Source organism: Pterocles gutturalis, unplaced genomic scaffold (assembly GCF_000699245.1).
Source record: "Pterocles gutturalis isolate BGI_N339 unplaced genomic scaffold, ASM69924v1 scaffold38810, whole genome shotgun sequence".
NCBI classification, from domain to species: domain Eukaryota; kingdom Metazoa; phylum Chordata; class Aves; order Pterocliformes; family Pteroclidae; genus Pterocles; species Pterocles gutturalis.
The window spans coordinates 1-15,366 of record NW_010147245.1 but is presented as its reverse complement, the minus strand read 5'-3'; the positions used below and the strand labels follow the sequence as shown (position 1 = coordinate 15,366).

The 15,366-nt window shown below is 43.2% G+C and overlaps 3 gene segments (V, D, J or C); all 3 read right to left on the bottom strand.

The window, feature by feature from the left end:
* Positions 1-4,336: 4,336 nt before the first annotated feature.
* LOC104470889 lies at positions 4,337-8,222 on the bottom strand (the record flags this gene model as incomplete). The annotated part of the segment is given in 3 exon segments: positions 4,337-4,401; positions 7,760-8,060; positions 8,183-8,222. Coding segments are annotated over 3 exon segments (406 nt in total), but the record flags the coding sequence as incomplete, so codon positions are not given.
* Positions 8,223-9,234: 1,012 nt separating this feature from the next.
* On the bottom strand, positions 9,235-10,440 carry LOC104470888. The segment is given in 3 exon segments: positions 9,235-9,287; positions 9,958-10,278; positions 10,398-10,440. Coding segments are annotated over 3 exon segments (417 nt in total).
* A 940-nt stretch (positions 10,441-11,380) lies between these two features.
* LOC104470887 lies at positions 11,381-11,871 on the bottom strand. The segment is given in 2 exon segments: positions 11,381-11,718; positions 11,829-11,871. Coding segments are annotated over 2 exon segments (381 nt in total).
* Between the last annotated feature and the right edge of the window lie 3,495 nt (positions 11,872-15,366).

Below are 15,366 nucleotides of genomic sequence, written 5' to 3'. Positions count from 1 at the left end.
TGAGGCAAAGAAGGCATTAAGCACCTCTGTATTATAGTTTTAAATCTGTATTATAATTTTTAAATTGCATATAGCATTCCCTCACCTCTAGATTTTGGTTTAACAGAATAAGGCATATCTTCTTAAATACTAAAAAGCTTATCAGAAACAAGCTTTGTGCCAGTTCCAAAGACCAAATTGCTCACTACATACAGGTGCTTTGAAAAAAACCACATCAAGGTCTCAATGTTTTTGCAGCCTATTTTTTTTTTTTTTTGTTAGAAAAGCACCTGTTTCTTTTGACACTCTGAATTCTAAAATTAAAAATTTCCTTACAAAATGGCAGATGGATGAACCTGTGGTTGCTCATACAACAGATTTCACTTATGTTTATCTTTCAGGTTTAAAAAAATAAGCTTGCATGTACACAAAAACTAAGGATTTGGAATGCTGACAAAATGGAGGATGGAGCCCTAATTTAACAGTGGGCATTCAAGATCACAGAAATATTGAAGCAGATCCCACGCACTTGTGATCTGTAATTTTCTAGACTGAGACTTCTTCAGCATGCCCTGAAGTTTGTACAGAAAATGTGAGTAACAGTAAAGGTTATCACCTTGACAACATAGGAATCTATGCATTTATATATTTTTATATATATGTACATCTGTGCATGAACATATAGCCTACAACAAGAACCTAGTGCAGCATGCAATCACCAATTCAAGCTGAACTTGTCAGGCCATGGCTTCAGGATAACAGAGACCCTTATGAACAGGGGAATGTTCACACTGAAACCTGCTTGTGAACATTGCCTTAGAAGAATCAGGTACTGAATTCATCTTCATGCCCATGAAGTCCTTGGTATTTTAAAGCCATTAGCAAATGTTTCTATTAATGTTAATAATGGTAAGAGGCTTTCACTCCACACATTTCTTTCAAGTGGCCACATCTTCCCTTATTTATGTCTTACAGCTCCATCCTCCTGCCCTAACAGTCGTTTGGACTTTCGGGTCTACTGGGTTTTCATAGAATCATAGAATGGTTTGGGTTGGAAAGGACCTTAAAGATCATCAAGTTCCACCCCCCCTGCCATGGGCAGGGACACCCTCCACTAGACCAGGTTGCTCAAAGCCCCAATTCAGGGTTTCGTGTTTTTCCCCATTAAAAAAAAATAAAATAATGCAAACTAATGAATAATCTAATCTTCACCATTTTGATTTAAAAGGGCAGAAAGTTTAATCCAACTTCAGGTAATGTATAAATAAGTCTAAGTATAATCTATCTTTAGACAATGTATATTTTATAATATATAATTACAAAAAATAATTGTAGTTTTTGAATGCTGAACTTCAATGCATTTGATGAAAACAAGGTAGACAGTAATATTTAGGAGACAGTGTTTAAAGAAATAAAATATTGCTGCCATAATTTCTGCTATGAAATTATTTCCTAGAAATGTTAGTAGATATTGTCCTTGTTATCACTTAAAAATAAGTTAGCAACATGCTTGCGAGTTGCCAAGGAGACCCAGCTGCAGCTGTAGCAGAAGAGATGGAAGAGAGAAACCAGCCCCACGCTGGCTGAGCAAACCACTCTGCTTCTGTGCTGAAGGAAAAACCTAAATTTGGAGAGGCTGGGTCCGTCTTTTTGGCTCAATCTTGGCTTCCCTGTTGCAACCTTGTGAGTGCCTAAATTCCCTGGAAAGATACTTACAGAAGAATCCTGTATTGCTAGTTTATATTGGATTAATATTCCCATTCTGCTGTTAGCTTCTAAAACCTCATCTCTTCCACCAAATGCAGATGCCAAACCAGTCTCTCATATCCCAGCCCTTTTGTTACCCGCATTATTGTCAGTCTCAAGCAACTTTTTTTCGGTCAGAACTGATTAAAAAAGAGACCAACAAGAAAAAAATTAAGTTCATTACAAGTTGATGGGTGCTTGGCTCTTTATATATTTGACTCTTTCAGTACAGATCTAGGAAAAGATTCTGCTCAAGCTCAAACCCTGACAATTTAATTGAATTAGGCTCACCTATCCTAAATTCTGGCTTTCTCCAGTTCTTTCTGTTAGGAGTCGCTTACTGAGCTAATGTTGGATAGTCACCTCTGAAAAGACAAGCTGTGATGAGTTAATGATTAATTAACTCTATTAATTGTCCAGAAGCCCTGGCCACATAAAGTCCAAATCCTACAGGATTAGAGGGATACTTGAAAATAATCTACTTTAAACTGTAGAGACTAAAAGTATGCAACTACCCGATTAACAAGGTAAGGATTTTCACTAGAAACAACACAGTTAGAATTCTGACATAGATATTTCTGTTAAATTATAGCTATGATTTACTTAGTCTTTCTGACACAAATAGTTAAAAAAATCTTTGCTTGATGTGCTAATATAAGTTATGTATTTAACCAGGCTTAAAACTGTTGGTAGCAATAGTTCCTCTACCTTGTGGTTGTGTAGTTGTTTAGGATTACAGAGTTTAAAGCACATTTAATGGGAAAAAGAATTCTGTCCCCCACTTTCCATTGAAATAAATGTCTCAGCAAGAAAGGCAAAAAAATTGATCACTTCTTCCTATGTGTGAAGAGCATTTGGAGGTACTAATTTATTTCTACTGCCAAAGTGCTGTGTACATGACAAAAATAATTACAGACAACTTATTTCACTTTTAGTAGCCTAATTAAAAAATGATTTTGGCAATGGCCATTGCACACTGCTCTTTGTATCTGTATTGGGAAGAGGTTTTCTATTTTTATGTGTAATTCGCAGCTGCATGATTCCCTGCTTATTCCTTTAGTACAGCTGGAGGAAAGAACAAGGGCTCTGGAAACTACTACAGGCCATTTTCCACCACATTTCCAAGGAAGAGTATGATCTAAAGTGGCTCAAAATAGCTCCTTTTCGGAAATGTTTATTATCCTAAACCACTGCATTACAAATACAAGGCTCACTGTCAGAATGACAAGCTGGAGAGGGGAACCCTGTGCAAGGATGGTTCTGGCTGAGGCTCTAAGCAGGCTGGGTGCCCTCTGGGACACTACAAGACTCATCTCTATGACCACCCCAAACTCCTATAGCTTATTGTATGGAAAATAGCATGTAACTTACCTGACACAATGAGTTTTGTACCGGAGCCAAAAATCTTGTTGTAGTAACCCCTCACAGTGAATAAAGTCTTTGCAATAACAGTGCAGCTCTGTTATCTTTATATGGGTCAATAGTATTCTTTAAGAAAAACAGATTTGCTATATAACCAATTTTTAGAATCCAGAAAAGTAAAAAAGGAGAAGTTGCCTAAACTAGACTAAAAAACAAAACAAAACAAAAAAACAAAAAAAAAAAGGTGTGGAGGTTTTTGAGGGCATGGATGTTGTTAAATGGGCAGGATTAATCTCAACTAATTTTAGTCTTCTGAAAGTTGAGACGGATGGTGCAGATTGAGCACCTTGGCTCTGTCTCTGCTTTCTGGAGAGAGGCAGCACCAGCAGAGGATCTATTTGATCAAATGTTGGCCAAGATATTTGCTCGTTATACACCCCCATAAAATCAGACCTAGAATTGGTGAACATTATGCTGAGATCTGAGCAGCACAAGACCCCTGACCAATATTTCTGTTGCAGGTAACATGAAGCAAAACCCTGCATGGACTAGAATCAGACCTCCCGCTAACCAGCTACACCATTTTCAGATGGCCAGAATTAAGGAAACTGTTTCACAGGCAAGTATCAAAGCACCTGTAGTTTACCTGGAGCAAAATAATTTTGATAAGTATGTCAAAACATTTTGAGTTTCACACTCTTCCTTAATAATAGTAATAACTGATAATAAGCAGTTTCTGCAAAAGCTAGGAAGAGAGAGCAGCCGTTCAACTATGCGCATCTTCAGACAGTTGTAAGCACATCTCCCAATAACTCCTTTCATTTGCTATAGTCAGACAGTCCTAAGGGAAAAACAGTTTGCTTTTCAAAGAATTTGAGCGACTCAAAAGTTTGACACTTTCTTCCAGAATAAGTTAGAAATATCACAAATGTTGAATATTTAAAGAAAAAAATGTCTTCCAGTTCTCTGAATGCTATCTTTGTCATATTTGAACTCATTAAAAAAAAAAAAAAAAGAGTTACACATCTGTGCTGCAACAGCTGTTGTGTTTCCCGCATGTCATATATAAACACAAAACAGTTATGTTGTGTTCTGCATAGGGAAACGCTGTTTAAGAGGGAAAACCTGCAAAGCATTCAGTAGGGTTAAAACTATCTGGAGCTAAAATAACAGAGCACTTCCCACAGCCAGAACCTAACTGCACAGAAAAGCACTTCAGAAGCAGTTGTGTTTTACATTTTGTACTTACTTGAAACAATGAGTTTCGTTCCACTGCCAAATATTTTGACATCAGCATCCCACAGTCTGAGAATGCTTAGCAATATCTCCTGCACAGCACTTTTCTTGCGTAGGCTACAGAAAACATCTTTCTGATTTAGAGCTTGGTGATGAATCTGGCCCAGTGCAATAGCTGAATTTTCAGCATTGACTAGAGTGCCATTTTTAGAAATACTTTGATTTTTGTAGTGGGTAAAAGTTCAGGTTTTTAAACCCAGCATTTTCTGAGAAGAAAGCAGTGCCATGCTTATTTTATAAGTATATTCTAATCCATTAATTCTGGGATTTCTCTAATGAAGATCTGCTGCCCCTGATTTGCTAGGTTTTCTCTGAAGTAACCTCTTTTTGCTATTTTAAGAAGAAATGTGGATACATTATTATTCCCAAAGGAGATTAAGAAAGCTTAATAGTTATTGATTCAAATATACAGGTAAGGAATTTTTTTTCCCAAGTGTCCTATCTGGCAAATTTCTTATTGTGTGAAAGCACCTTAACTAGATTTTCATCAAACTCATATTTTGAAGCCCATATTTTATATGCAAAGTCCACAAACTAAACCAAACTTACTGATGCCCATAACTAAGGTCGTGCCTTTGGTAAGTGGTTACGCTGTCATCTTTGGCAAAAACAGCTGCCTCTGCACAGGCACAGTTTAACTGCAAATGGCAGCAGAGAACATTTTTGGTCAGACACATGGATAACATTTTAAATTTCTCTGTAACTCTCCTCTGCTTTTTACAGTTTGACTTAATTATAGTCACCTTGATCATGTCCAGTATTTTCTGAGCAACATACTGTAGGCATTGCTATATGCTTTATACTGAAAACAGCATTCATCCTGTTGATTGCATAGCTTCACCACAATTAAGAATAATACAAATGCAAAAGTAAAACAGTTATTTCAGTAGGGTTCAGTGACTAGAAATTTGTTAGTTTCTAGGCAATTTTCCTTCCCAATCAACTTAGACTGAACCCCCTCTATCGATAAGAAAGTTTTTGCAATTCTCACTTGCTGTTCTGAGAGTAGTTCACTTTTCTTTCCCAGAACAGGAATGAATCAATCCCAATATTTAAATTCTTATCTTTCCTAATTTCTCCTTCCCCCATCCTTAATAAGTATTTGGTAATTGTTCTAGAGGCAATCTCTCTATTCATGAGGTCAATACATTTATTGCTCATCAACTCATGACAAAACATGATTTATCAGGCAGAAATTAATTTTCCTACAGGTTTTCATTCTTAATTATCTGAGAACCTGAATGACTTTGTGAAAATCAGATCAATAATAATGGTACTCACTAGAGACAATGAGCTTGGTTCCCGTGCCAAAGTACTTGATCCAGGTGGTCCACACTATGTTTTGACTGTACAGTAAGCCGACGTGCTCTCTTGCTATGCCATTGCTGAAGAAAATGTCATTTTTTTTCCCAATCAGTCCCAGGAGACTGAGTGAAGCTCCTGGGAGGATATCAGGAATTTCAGACTTGCACCTGATATCTAACGCCCTTCAGAGCAAACCTTTTTCCTAAAGTGTTGCAAATTTGTTAGATGTGCAGGGCTGTGCACGTTGAAACCCACACACCTTCAGGTGAGATCCTGCCCTTTCCCAAAGGGGTACGCTCCCTCTCACCTGCAGTTAAGTGACGTCAAGTACTACTAGCATGGACTTCCTTTTTTGTTGTCTTAACACAATTCAGCAGAGGGAAAGGAGGGAGAGCCAACACCATAACCATTATGAAGACCTCTGTGTGATGCAGGTTACATTTTTTGCCTCCGGTACGTGGTAATTGTCTGCCCATCACCTGGCATCAGTCCAGGCTCTGCAACAGCAGCTCACCGGCAGCTTTTCACGTACTAGCTGGTGGGAGAAGGAGGCTTTTCCTTTGCCCAGAGGTTTCTTATAAAACAGCCCAAGATAACATCAGAGGAGTCACTGCCATTGTCGATCAAACAGCCTCCAGGCTTCATCTGCCATCTAAAAGCAACAGAGTTTGAGTGCTTCTGGGTTCTTGTGTGGCGTACCGACTGCAAAATAACGTTAAGAAATTACAATTTGTGGCTAGAGGGAGGAAAAGGACTGAGGATAAAGGTCTTTCAGTTGAAGTAGGTGTAACAAAAGCAATCCTCTGCTCTGAAAGCTCAGGGCAGGAACGTCGTGTTCGCAACCACAAAGCGATGGCAGGAGTGATGCAGACAGAGAATGGTGCCGACCGGTGCTTTTCCTGCTGTGTCCTGAGACACATGGCAAAGGGAGCCACCACCGTGTCACCTGCATTTCCTGGGACTGTTGGATTATGGTCACGATTGTGAGAAGCTGGGAGGTCTCATTAGAAGAAACAAAGTGAATCAGTGCATGTTGCAGAGAGCTTGTCTACGTCCTCTGTGTGATCTGGGCTTGCAAGTATGAGGAGGACAAAACCGACCTGTAGCCATTTGGAGACCTAACACATATTTGAAATTGTTGTGTCATTTTTTCCATCCCATCAGACTAATATTCTTTAAGGAGTTACCGTTCAATGAACATAGTGAGGAGGGTACCAGGGTACCAGGTAAAGGAAAACATTATGGAGAGGCTTGATGGTAGAGAAAAACCTCTGTCAATGAATTTCTCAGGCATGAGGGTCAGCATGCACTTTGAGGCAGTAGCTAGGAAGGATGCATTGCTTAAGTGTGGAAAGTTGATCTTAAATATAGAAAGCTCTTTCCTTTTGTACAAGCTTTTGGTTTTCAACTTTTTTGGTAATTCAGATACATCAACACTATGTTGAGCAGTAGTGAAACGCAGATATTCATAAGCAAGCAGGAGGGAGAAAGGGGTTGATACAGCTCCAAAAAAATTTCCTACTTCCAGATTTCAAGAGGAATAAATAGAAAATCTTACTCCTCCAACAGCTATTAACTTTTATGTGAAAATAACACTCCCTTTGCTTTGCTTAAAATTTTACAAATATTCAGGCTAGAGTTCTTTATTTCAGTTTTCTTTGTCAGGCCAAAGGCCTTGATGAGCTCCAGTACAATGTGCTGACCTATTTCCAGCAACAACAACACGGAAATATGCCCCCTTTCCATTAAATAAATCCTTGCAACCAGTTCATGGACATGTTTAGCAAAAAGGATGAGAAGCTGGAATGAAGAGGATGGGTTGGGTATTGGACTTTCACCATTCCTTTGCACTTGCTTAGCCAAAATCTCTAGCTTTTGGCAGCTGATACGTCCAAGGCATCAGTCAGCACTGAGTGTGTTCTGCTTCTCCAGAGTCTGCGTGCGAGGCCAGGCAGCTCATCCACACCAGGTGATGTGAGTTGGATTCTTTCAGATGGTTTGTGGTTGAGACACTGAGGGAGTATTTGTCTAGGTGATCTCCGAGTTTCTACCACAGTGTCTATGCCAGTACGCACAGTAGTAGGTAGCAGTGTCATCTGGAATGACATCACTTATTGTAAGTGTACACAGTTTCTCTCTGGATTCCTTTACAATCCTATACCTGTTTGCTTGGAAGCCGTCATCTACTATTTTTGACCCTGAAAAATAGGCCATCCTCTTTGGAGCTTGATTTGCTTTCTGTTGATACCAGTGGATGAGGGTGCTGTCAAAATCTCCAGAGAAGTCTTTAAAGTGACATTCCAGGTGTACACTTCCTTTAGACTTGGTGACGGACAGAGGGCTCTGCACAGGAATAACTTGTGCGTACCCAGCTAGGAAAAAAACAGAAGGAAGAAATGACATCATTATCTGGAATTCATGGATTTGGGAAGATGACTGTTAGCACAGCCATGGGTGCCTGTGAGGAAAGGTAAGAAAGTAAGAAATTACTTACAAGACCAAGCGACTGCGGCCATGAGCGCTGCCAGCAGCATGTTTGCTTATCACGCTCTGCTGTCGTTGAGAGTCGGAGGAGAAGGAAATGGGCCCTGGTGCAGAGTGAGCAATGCCACACAGGAGGAGGAGGAAGGGACTCCCTTAGGTGTCAGCTGGTGACACTGTGCGTCAAGCCAGAGGAACGTGTCCCCTGAGCTTCTGTGGGGAGCAGAGGGAAAGGGAAAGGAAAGATAAGGGAGACACTCTCCTGCATGGGACTTTGCTCTGTGGATAGACCACGGATGGCTGTTGTGAAGCTTGGGAAGTGCTGGTCCCCTGCAAGACACCTGGAGTGTGTTAGAGGTGGTGAAACCACTGGAGATGGATCTCTTAATGGTCCACATCATTTTTACTATCATAAAATGGGCATAGTGATGCTACACGCTCCAATGAAGATAAGGTCCGCTTCAGGAAGCTTTCTGACACCATGACAGGACCACAAGGGAAGGGTCCCTGAGGAAAACACCAACGCTGACTGAAGCACTGCAAGTGCAGTAGTGATGGGCTGTGGAAGCCACTGCACGTGGAAGGCAGAAAACAATGAAAAGTAAGGATGATTCACTGAACTAAGAGGAAACTTTGTGGAAAACTGCCGTGAGATCCTATGAATAAAGACAGAGTGTGTAAGTACCAATTTCTGTCTGAGTTGTGCATCAAACCACTGACTAGCCCTGAAGGTGCCAACAGGATTCAATGAGATCAGTGAGCACTTGCATGCTTAATTTGACTTTGTGTTTAAGACTTTCAAGACTTGAGTTTGCTGGTGTTTGGTGTTTGTTTGCACCTAGCCTGATCTTTCTAAAGTCCCGTAGCTCATTATGTGTGATGGTTCAGCATTTCAGGTATCCAATTAACACCCCTCATCAGGAAAAGAAAAGCTGATAAGTAGGCACATACTGGGCTAAAGGCACAAGCAAAAATTATTCCTCTCGGGCTCTTCGGTGAAACACTTGCTGTGCCCAGGGACATATACTAACCCACTGCAAATTTGAAATAAGTCCCTCAAACCTGCTAAGTTTCAGCAATCTCCTTCCTTCCCCAAAACCCCAGTTTATCTTCTTTGCCTTAACATAAAATGAAAGAAGAGGATGGTTATAAGCAGCACATCATCAGCTGTGGTAGATAAGAGATTGTAAATCTCTGATTTGAATTGGTCTGTGTGGAATTTTTTTGTGTTATCCAAATTAGGTAAATAATATTTCCAGGGACTTACAGTTGCTTAGATGTAGAGCAAAGAAGACTATAGTGGGGAACTTTTCTTAGAAGTGCTAGGCAAGAATATTGTTCCCACCACCAAGGTACTTTCTTCAGCATGTTGTCTTTTACTGAATTCTCTTTCCCAGGGGAGAACAGTGGCTGGACTAGAAAATCAAAGCAATGCTTGCTCCCCTCAAGGGCCACCAGACTTCTGCCACGGCTGGGCAAATGGCACCAAAGGAGCAGGTGAGATTCCAGTGTTTATGTGCTAAGTCTTAAGGCAGTGAAGACTTCCTTTGCCCTTAAAATACTAGATGTGTGTTTGAAGCCCACAGTGATAATGATGACCCAGACTTTGAAAAGGGCAGTTGTGCAGGGTTAGCTGCTCTTTTTTGGGCAGCAGATAAAGGCTTGGCCTTTCTGCAGCTCGTACCAGATGGAATGAGAAGATCAGAGGAGTGGCACAGTTAGAATCGTGTGGTTCAGACGTTGAGGGAACTTTTTTTTTTGCCTTGATGATCTTTGAGTTTCTATCACAGTGAGGGTCCCAGTAGGCGCAGTAGTAAGTAGCAGCGTCATCTGGAATTACATCTTTTATTGTAAGAACACACCGATTCCGGGCAGCAACTTTTTCAACTATGTACCTGTTTTCTTGAAAGCCACTCTCAACTGAAGTTTTCCCTTCTGAAAAGAACAGGACCCTCTCTGGAGCTTTACCCTCCTTCTGTTGATACCAGTGTATGATGGTACCACCAAAATTTGCCCCTAATCCTTCAATTTCACAGGTCATCCGTGCACTCTTTTGGAACTTGGTAATGGATATAGGGGTCTGCACAGGAATTTCTTGTGCGTATCCAGCTAGGAAAGAGAAAAGGAGAAATTACATTGTTAGTTGGAATTCAGGAATTTGGGAAGATGCCTGTTAGTGCAGCCATAGGTACCTGTGAGGAAGGGCAAGAAGATAAGGAAGGACTTACAAGACCAAGAAGCTGTGGCCATGAGTGCTGCCAGCAGCAGCATGTTTGCTTGTCACACTCTGCTGTAGTTGAAAGTCAGAGGAGAGTGAAAGGGACCCCAGACGGAGACAGTGCTGTATGGGAGGAGGAGGTGACTCTCTTGAGCGATCTTCAGCCACGGGTCTTGTGTGCACAAGCAGATGTGGCACATTTGCAGAAAACCTGCTCCAAGCTGGCAAATGCTAAAAGTGGTTAGAGGCTGTAGTCCAGTCTGCTCTTCAGGTAAATATGAGAAACATTGGTAAATCCTGGGATTGTGGCCCTCGAAAACTCAAGTCAAAGCCACTGAGAAAGGGTTGTGAGCAAGAGCAGCTCCAGCTGTGTATCAGGGCGTAAAGGTCTCAGCCTGGAGGTCACCTTGGTGGGCAGTGAGTGTGTGCTGTCACCTGGAGGGGTGCAGGGAGGTGTACAGATGGCATTCCCCCATCCCGTTAAGGACCTTCTTTTGCTGCTTCAGCTTAGTCACCTGCTGCAGCACACCAAAGTGCCCAGGGTGCTCCCCTCCACTGAAGCAGCTGGAGACCCTCAGCCTGCAGTGACCAGGGTAGCTGCACCGCAGGGATGTGCCTGCACTTTGGTTTCGAGTGCGGGAGGAAATGCACGGCCACAAGATTTCGGTTTCGAGGCTCAGATGAGATGAAAACACTTCTTGGAAAGGAGGAGCAGAAAACAACAGTGAGGCCGGTGAGGGCTGCTGCCAACAGTTCCATATATTTACCCTAAAGTGACTGGGACCACCCAGTTTCTGGATGGTACAGGTATGTGTGAGCACCCAAATGACATACTGATTGTTAACATCATTTATTTAACCGCTGTCGTGACAAGTTGTTTTTCCTATTCAGCTGCAGAAAATGATGAGAGAGGGGGTGGAACAAGGAAGCATCTGCATTTTTGTCAGAGTTCAGAGGTTGTGGTTCAGAGTGCCAAACACCTTTTTGTACGGCTCATCTTGGCCCATCTAACGCTGTGACGCCGCGTCGGTAAGGCCAATACGCACAGTAGTAAGTGCCAGAATCCCTGGGCGTTAAGTAATCTATCGTGAGACTGTAGAGGGGCTCACTAGGGTGCTTCCGAGTTTGAAACCTCCTTCTGTCGTTGTTGTCATCAAAAATAGGTGACTGTCCCGACACGTACAGGACCCTCTTCGGCTGCTCTCTGGGAAGCTGCCTGTACCAGTGCACAACGGTTTCGTCCCCCAGTCGGCATGTCATGCTGGCAGAGCTGCCCTTCACCTGGATCAGCATCTCCGGGGTTTGCACCGGCACTGCCTGCCCGTCTCCACCTACAAGGGGAAGTGGAGAAATTGTGTGAGGGGAGGAAACTGCTGGATTTTGCAGCCAGGACTGTGTTCTCTGTGCACGGGAAGGAGAGGAGAGAGGAAAAAGGGCTTACGGGACCACAGCGAAGATGCCAGAAGGACTGTAAGCAGGAACATGCTGCCCGTGCAGGTTAAACCTGGAAATGAGATAAACAGAGCCAGGAACGTTATGAGGCCCTTCAGGTGGAGAAAGCGTCAAACAACTGGGAGGAGGAAATGATTCATTTGGCACATCCAATGGTAGTTCTTCAACTCACTGCCTGGCAGCGGTTACATTTACTGACAAGCTAAACCACAGCAGTAACAGTGTAGAAAGGACCTAAGCTACTCTGTCTAAAATAGTATTTCTTCATCTGTCTGTCTGCTGCATTGGTCTCAGACTTACCTGCTGAGCTCACACATGAAAACGAAAGCTGTTCAATCTGTGCCTTCCCAAGGATGTTCTCCTCTCCTCTGACACCCCAAAGCTGAGCTGAGCAGTGCTGGGTCACCATTTCCATATATTCCCTGCCTTAGTCTCCAGCTTTCCCTTGTACGCAGTCTTCACAACCCTTTCCCAGGGCTGTCTTTTCGGCAGCTGCCCAGCTTGCCTACAACAAGGGGTCCTAAGGGTTGTTGGTGTTATAAGCAGTCCTCACCAGCATAACCATGAAGATGGGAGTGACAGTGATGCATATCACCAGTATCTCTGTCATGACCTGGATTTGAAGTCTCCCAGGCTAGATCTTGAGTGCAAATATCCTTCTCCTATGCTCCCTCCCTGCCATTTGCTTAATTTCTGCTAGCTCAGACTCTATTTGGGGAAGTAGCTATATTCAGTGAAGATGACGCGTGTTGCTATATAATTCGGGTGCCGTTGCCATCACCCATGGGAGCGCTCCTTTTCCGCAGCACAGCTGAGTTGCAGCACGCTGCATTTCTTCGCTGTTCTCTCCATCCATTATTTCTATTTCCGTATTCAGCATAAACCCGTCGGGACGTTTTAGATGCAGGAAGGTGCAGTGGTGGTTCTCTGCGTTTGGCAGCGAGCCTGTGGCTCAGGGTACAGGCAGCTTTCTGTACGGGCTGCCTGTGGTCTGCCAGTTCTGTGGGACTGCCAGTAGGCACAGTAGTAGGTACCTGCATCACTGGAGTCGATGTCTTTGACTGAGAAAGTGCAGATGTTTGGGTCTTTCTTTGAAGAAGAATACTTGTTCCTATAGGAACTGTCATCGTAAGAAACTGAATCTCCGATATACAGAATCCGCTGGGGACCTTTGGAGGGTATCTGCCAGTACCAGTGGATATTTGCAGACTGGAAGTTGGGTATGCCCTCCACTATACACTCCATCCACGCAGTTCTGGCTTGGCCTCTGGTCACAGATGCTTGACTCTGCTTCAGAAGCACTTGTGCTTGTCCACCTAGAAAGAAGGAGAGGAAAAAAAACAAACACTCTTATCCTGCTATTCATTCCCACTCCTAAATACGGGGTTCCTCCTGCTGCTGCCCCGCGCCATGCCGTGGTGACAAGGGGAACCTACAAGACCAGGCTCCAGCCAGGACCAGGAGCAGGAGCAGCAGCATCCTGGGGGCTCTTGGCGATGTCTGCCTCCAGGAGGAAGGCAAGAGCTCTCCCAGTGGGGATGGAGGGCTGCGGCTGAGCAAAGGAAATGACTGACGTGGGCATCATCCGGAGAGGCTGCCCTGGCAGCAGGTGGGTGATGTTGAGATAAAGGAGCATGGCTGAGCTCTGCTAAATGTGAACAGCCCAATTATAGCTTTTACATGAGCGGCAGAAACTCACCTTCTCATTCTCTTGCACACTCAAAATTACTTGAAGTCATTTATAAAGTAATTTTGGAGTCTGAAGCACGTTTCACCACTGCTTTTAGACCAGTTGAAGGCTGCTAAACAATGCCTGGAGTCAGACACTTTTCCTCAGGCCCACTTCCAATAAAAGGGAGAAAAAAATAAGAACGTGGAGTTTAATGAATTTGAAGACTCTCAAATTACTGCCCATTGCACAGGTTGAATGCTAAAGGCCAGGAAAATACTCAGAAGCCATTTGGGAGCTCAGAAGCAGCATTGCTGCACTTGTCACTGCTTCTTGTCACGGGTAAGGTGAGATGCTGCACCCCAGGCTGGTATCTCCAAATGCTGGGTGTTATACAAAGACACACAAGTGCTTTACAGCCCCCACAGGCTTAGTTTAAAATAAAGATGATTAGGGCAAGCAAAATAAAGAATTTATTCTGTGCTGTTGAAAGTCATTCTTCAGAGTCAGGGTTGCTGCTGGTTCCTTTGTAAAGGAAATGAAACTAATTCTCATTTCTCCATTGTTTTAGTGTTATTTTGCTTAGGTCAGACAGGTTTTTTTTTCCTTTTTTCAAGGATTGTCACATAGATCCAGTAACTGCTGTCATGTGGTTGTGACAGCAATTTGAACTTTCACTCTTCTGTGAAATGCGACCGATACCCCAGTGCTCAATGGGCTCTGGAGACTCTGTACTGGAGACCGGTACATACTGGGTCCTTTGGGACCTGAACACAGTTGTGCTGTGATTTTATCTATCAGTTGTTTGGCTGTAAACAGAAAAGGGGTGAAACCACTTAAATTAATGTCTTTCCATTTCCAAAATGGAAGTACAAATATCTGCCGTGCTCTGTTTTGCAGGTTTGCTGCCATGTTGGATGAGAAGCCCCACTGAAGTCAATCCAGAGACTTGTGTTTGAACCTAAATGAAGGTTTGATCAGCTCCAGGTGGAAAACAAAGAGAAACTAAACCAAGATTCTCTACCAGCAGAGAGGTACAAAATGGTTGTATCGTACCAGCAGTCCTGAGCGGTGCTTCATGTTTATTTTCACCTACATCCTTCAATTTTGCCACACAAATGATGTAACTGGGGATTTATTCCAAAGATATATCTTGAAGGGTAGTGAGAACAGAAAGATTACTTTTTTTTCTTTTAACTAGCCCACCCTGCCATCCTGTGAACTCACCCAGAGGCAATCCAGCCAGACCTATGAAAATGTCCTTTTTGTTGGTAAAGAGCAATAAGAGCTCTGCTGGTGCTGGCTGTGGCCGGTGTCTGCCCTAGCTCAGCAGCATCTTGGGGATCTGGCTGCCTGTCCAGTGTGTCTGAGTTGGGGCTGATGGGGAAAGCAGGGTGGGGATGGTCCTGCGTGTTGTCACAGAGGTCACGATCTGGTTCAGACAGCAGAGCACATCTTTGCGCAGGCCCCCTGTGGCTTTCTGCTGCTGTGCATCCCACCTAGCACAGTAGTAGTTGCCGGAGTCTTGCCGAGTTACTTTGCTCACTGTCAGGGTGCAGACAGATTTGGCGAGGTCCTTCTCAGTACTGAATTTCCCCTCATTGGACTTGTTTTCAAGGAATAGCCTGGAGGACATGTAGGCGATGCGCTTGGGAGCTGCGTTGCGCCTCTTTCGGTACCAGTGGATGAAATCAGGGTCGGAGACAGGGTCGGAGACGTGGCAGTTGATTAGCACCGTTTTGCTTTCTGGCTTTGTGATGGATATGGGGCTTTGCTGTAGGACTTGTGCAGAACTTGTGCCTGTGTGAAACCAAGAGAAAAGTTAGAGATGTGAAGCTGAGATAAGAGAGCATCCCCT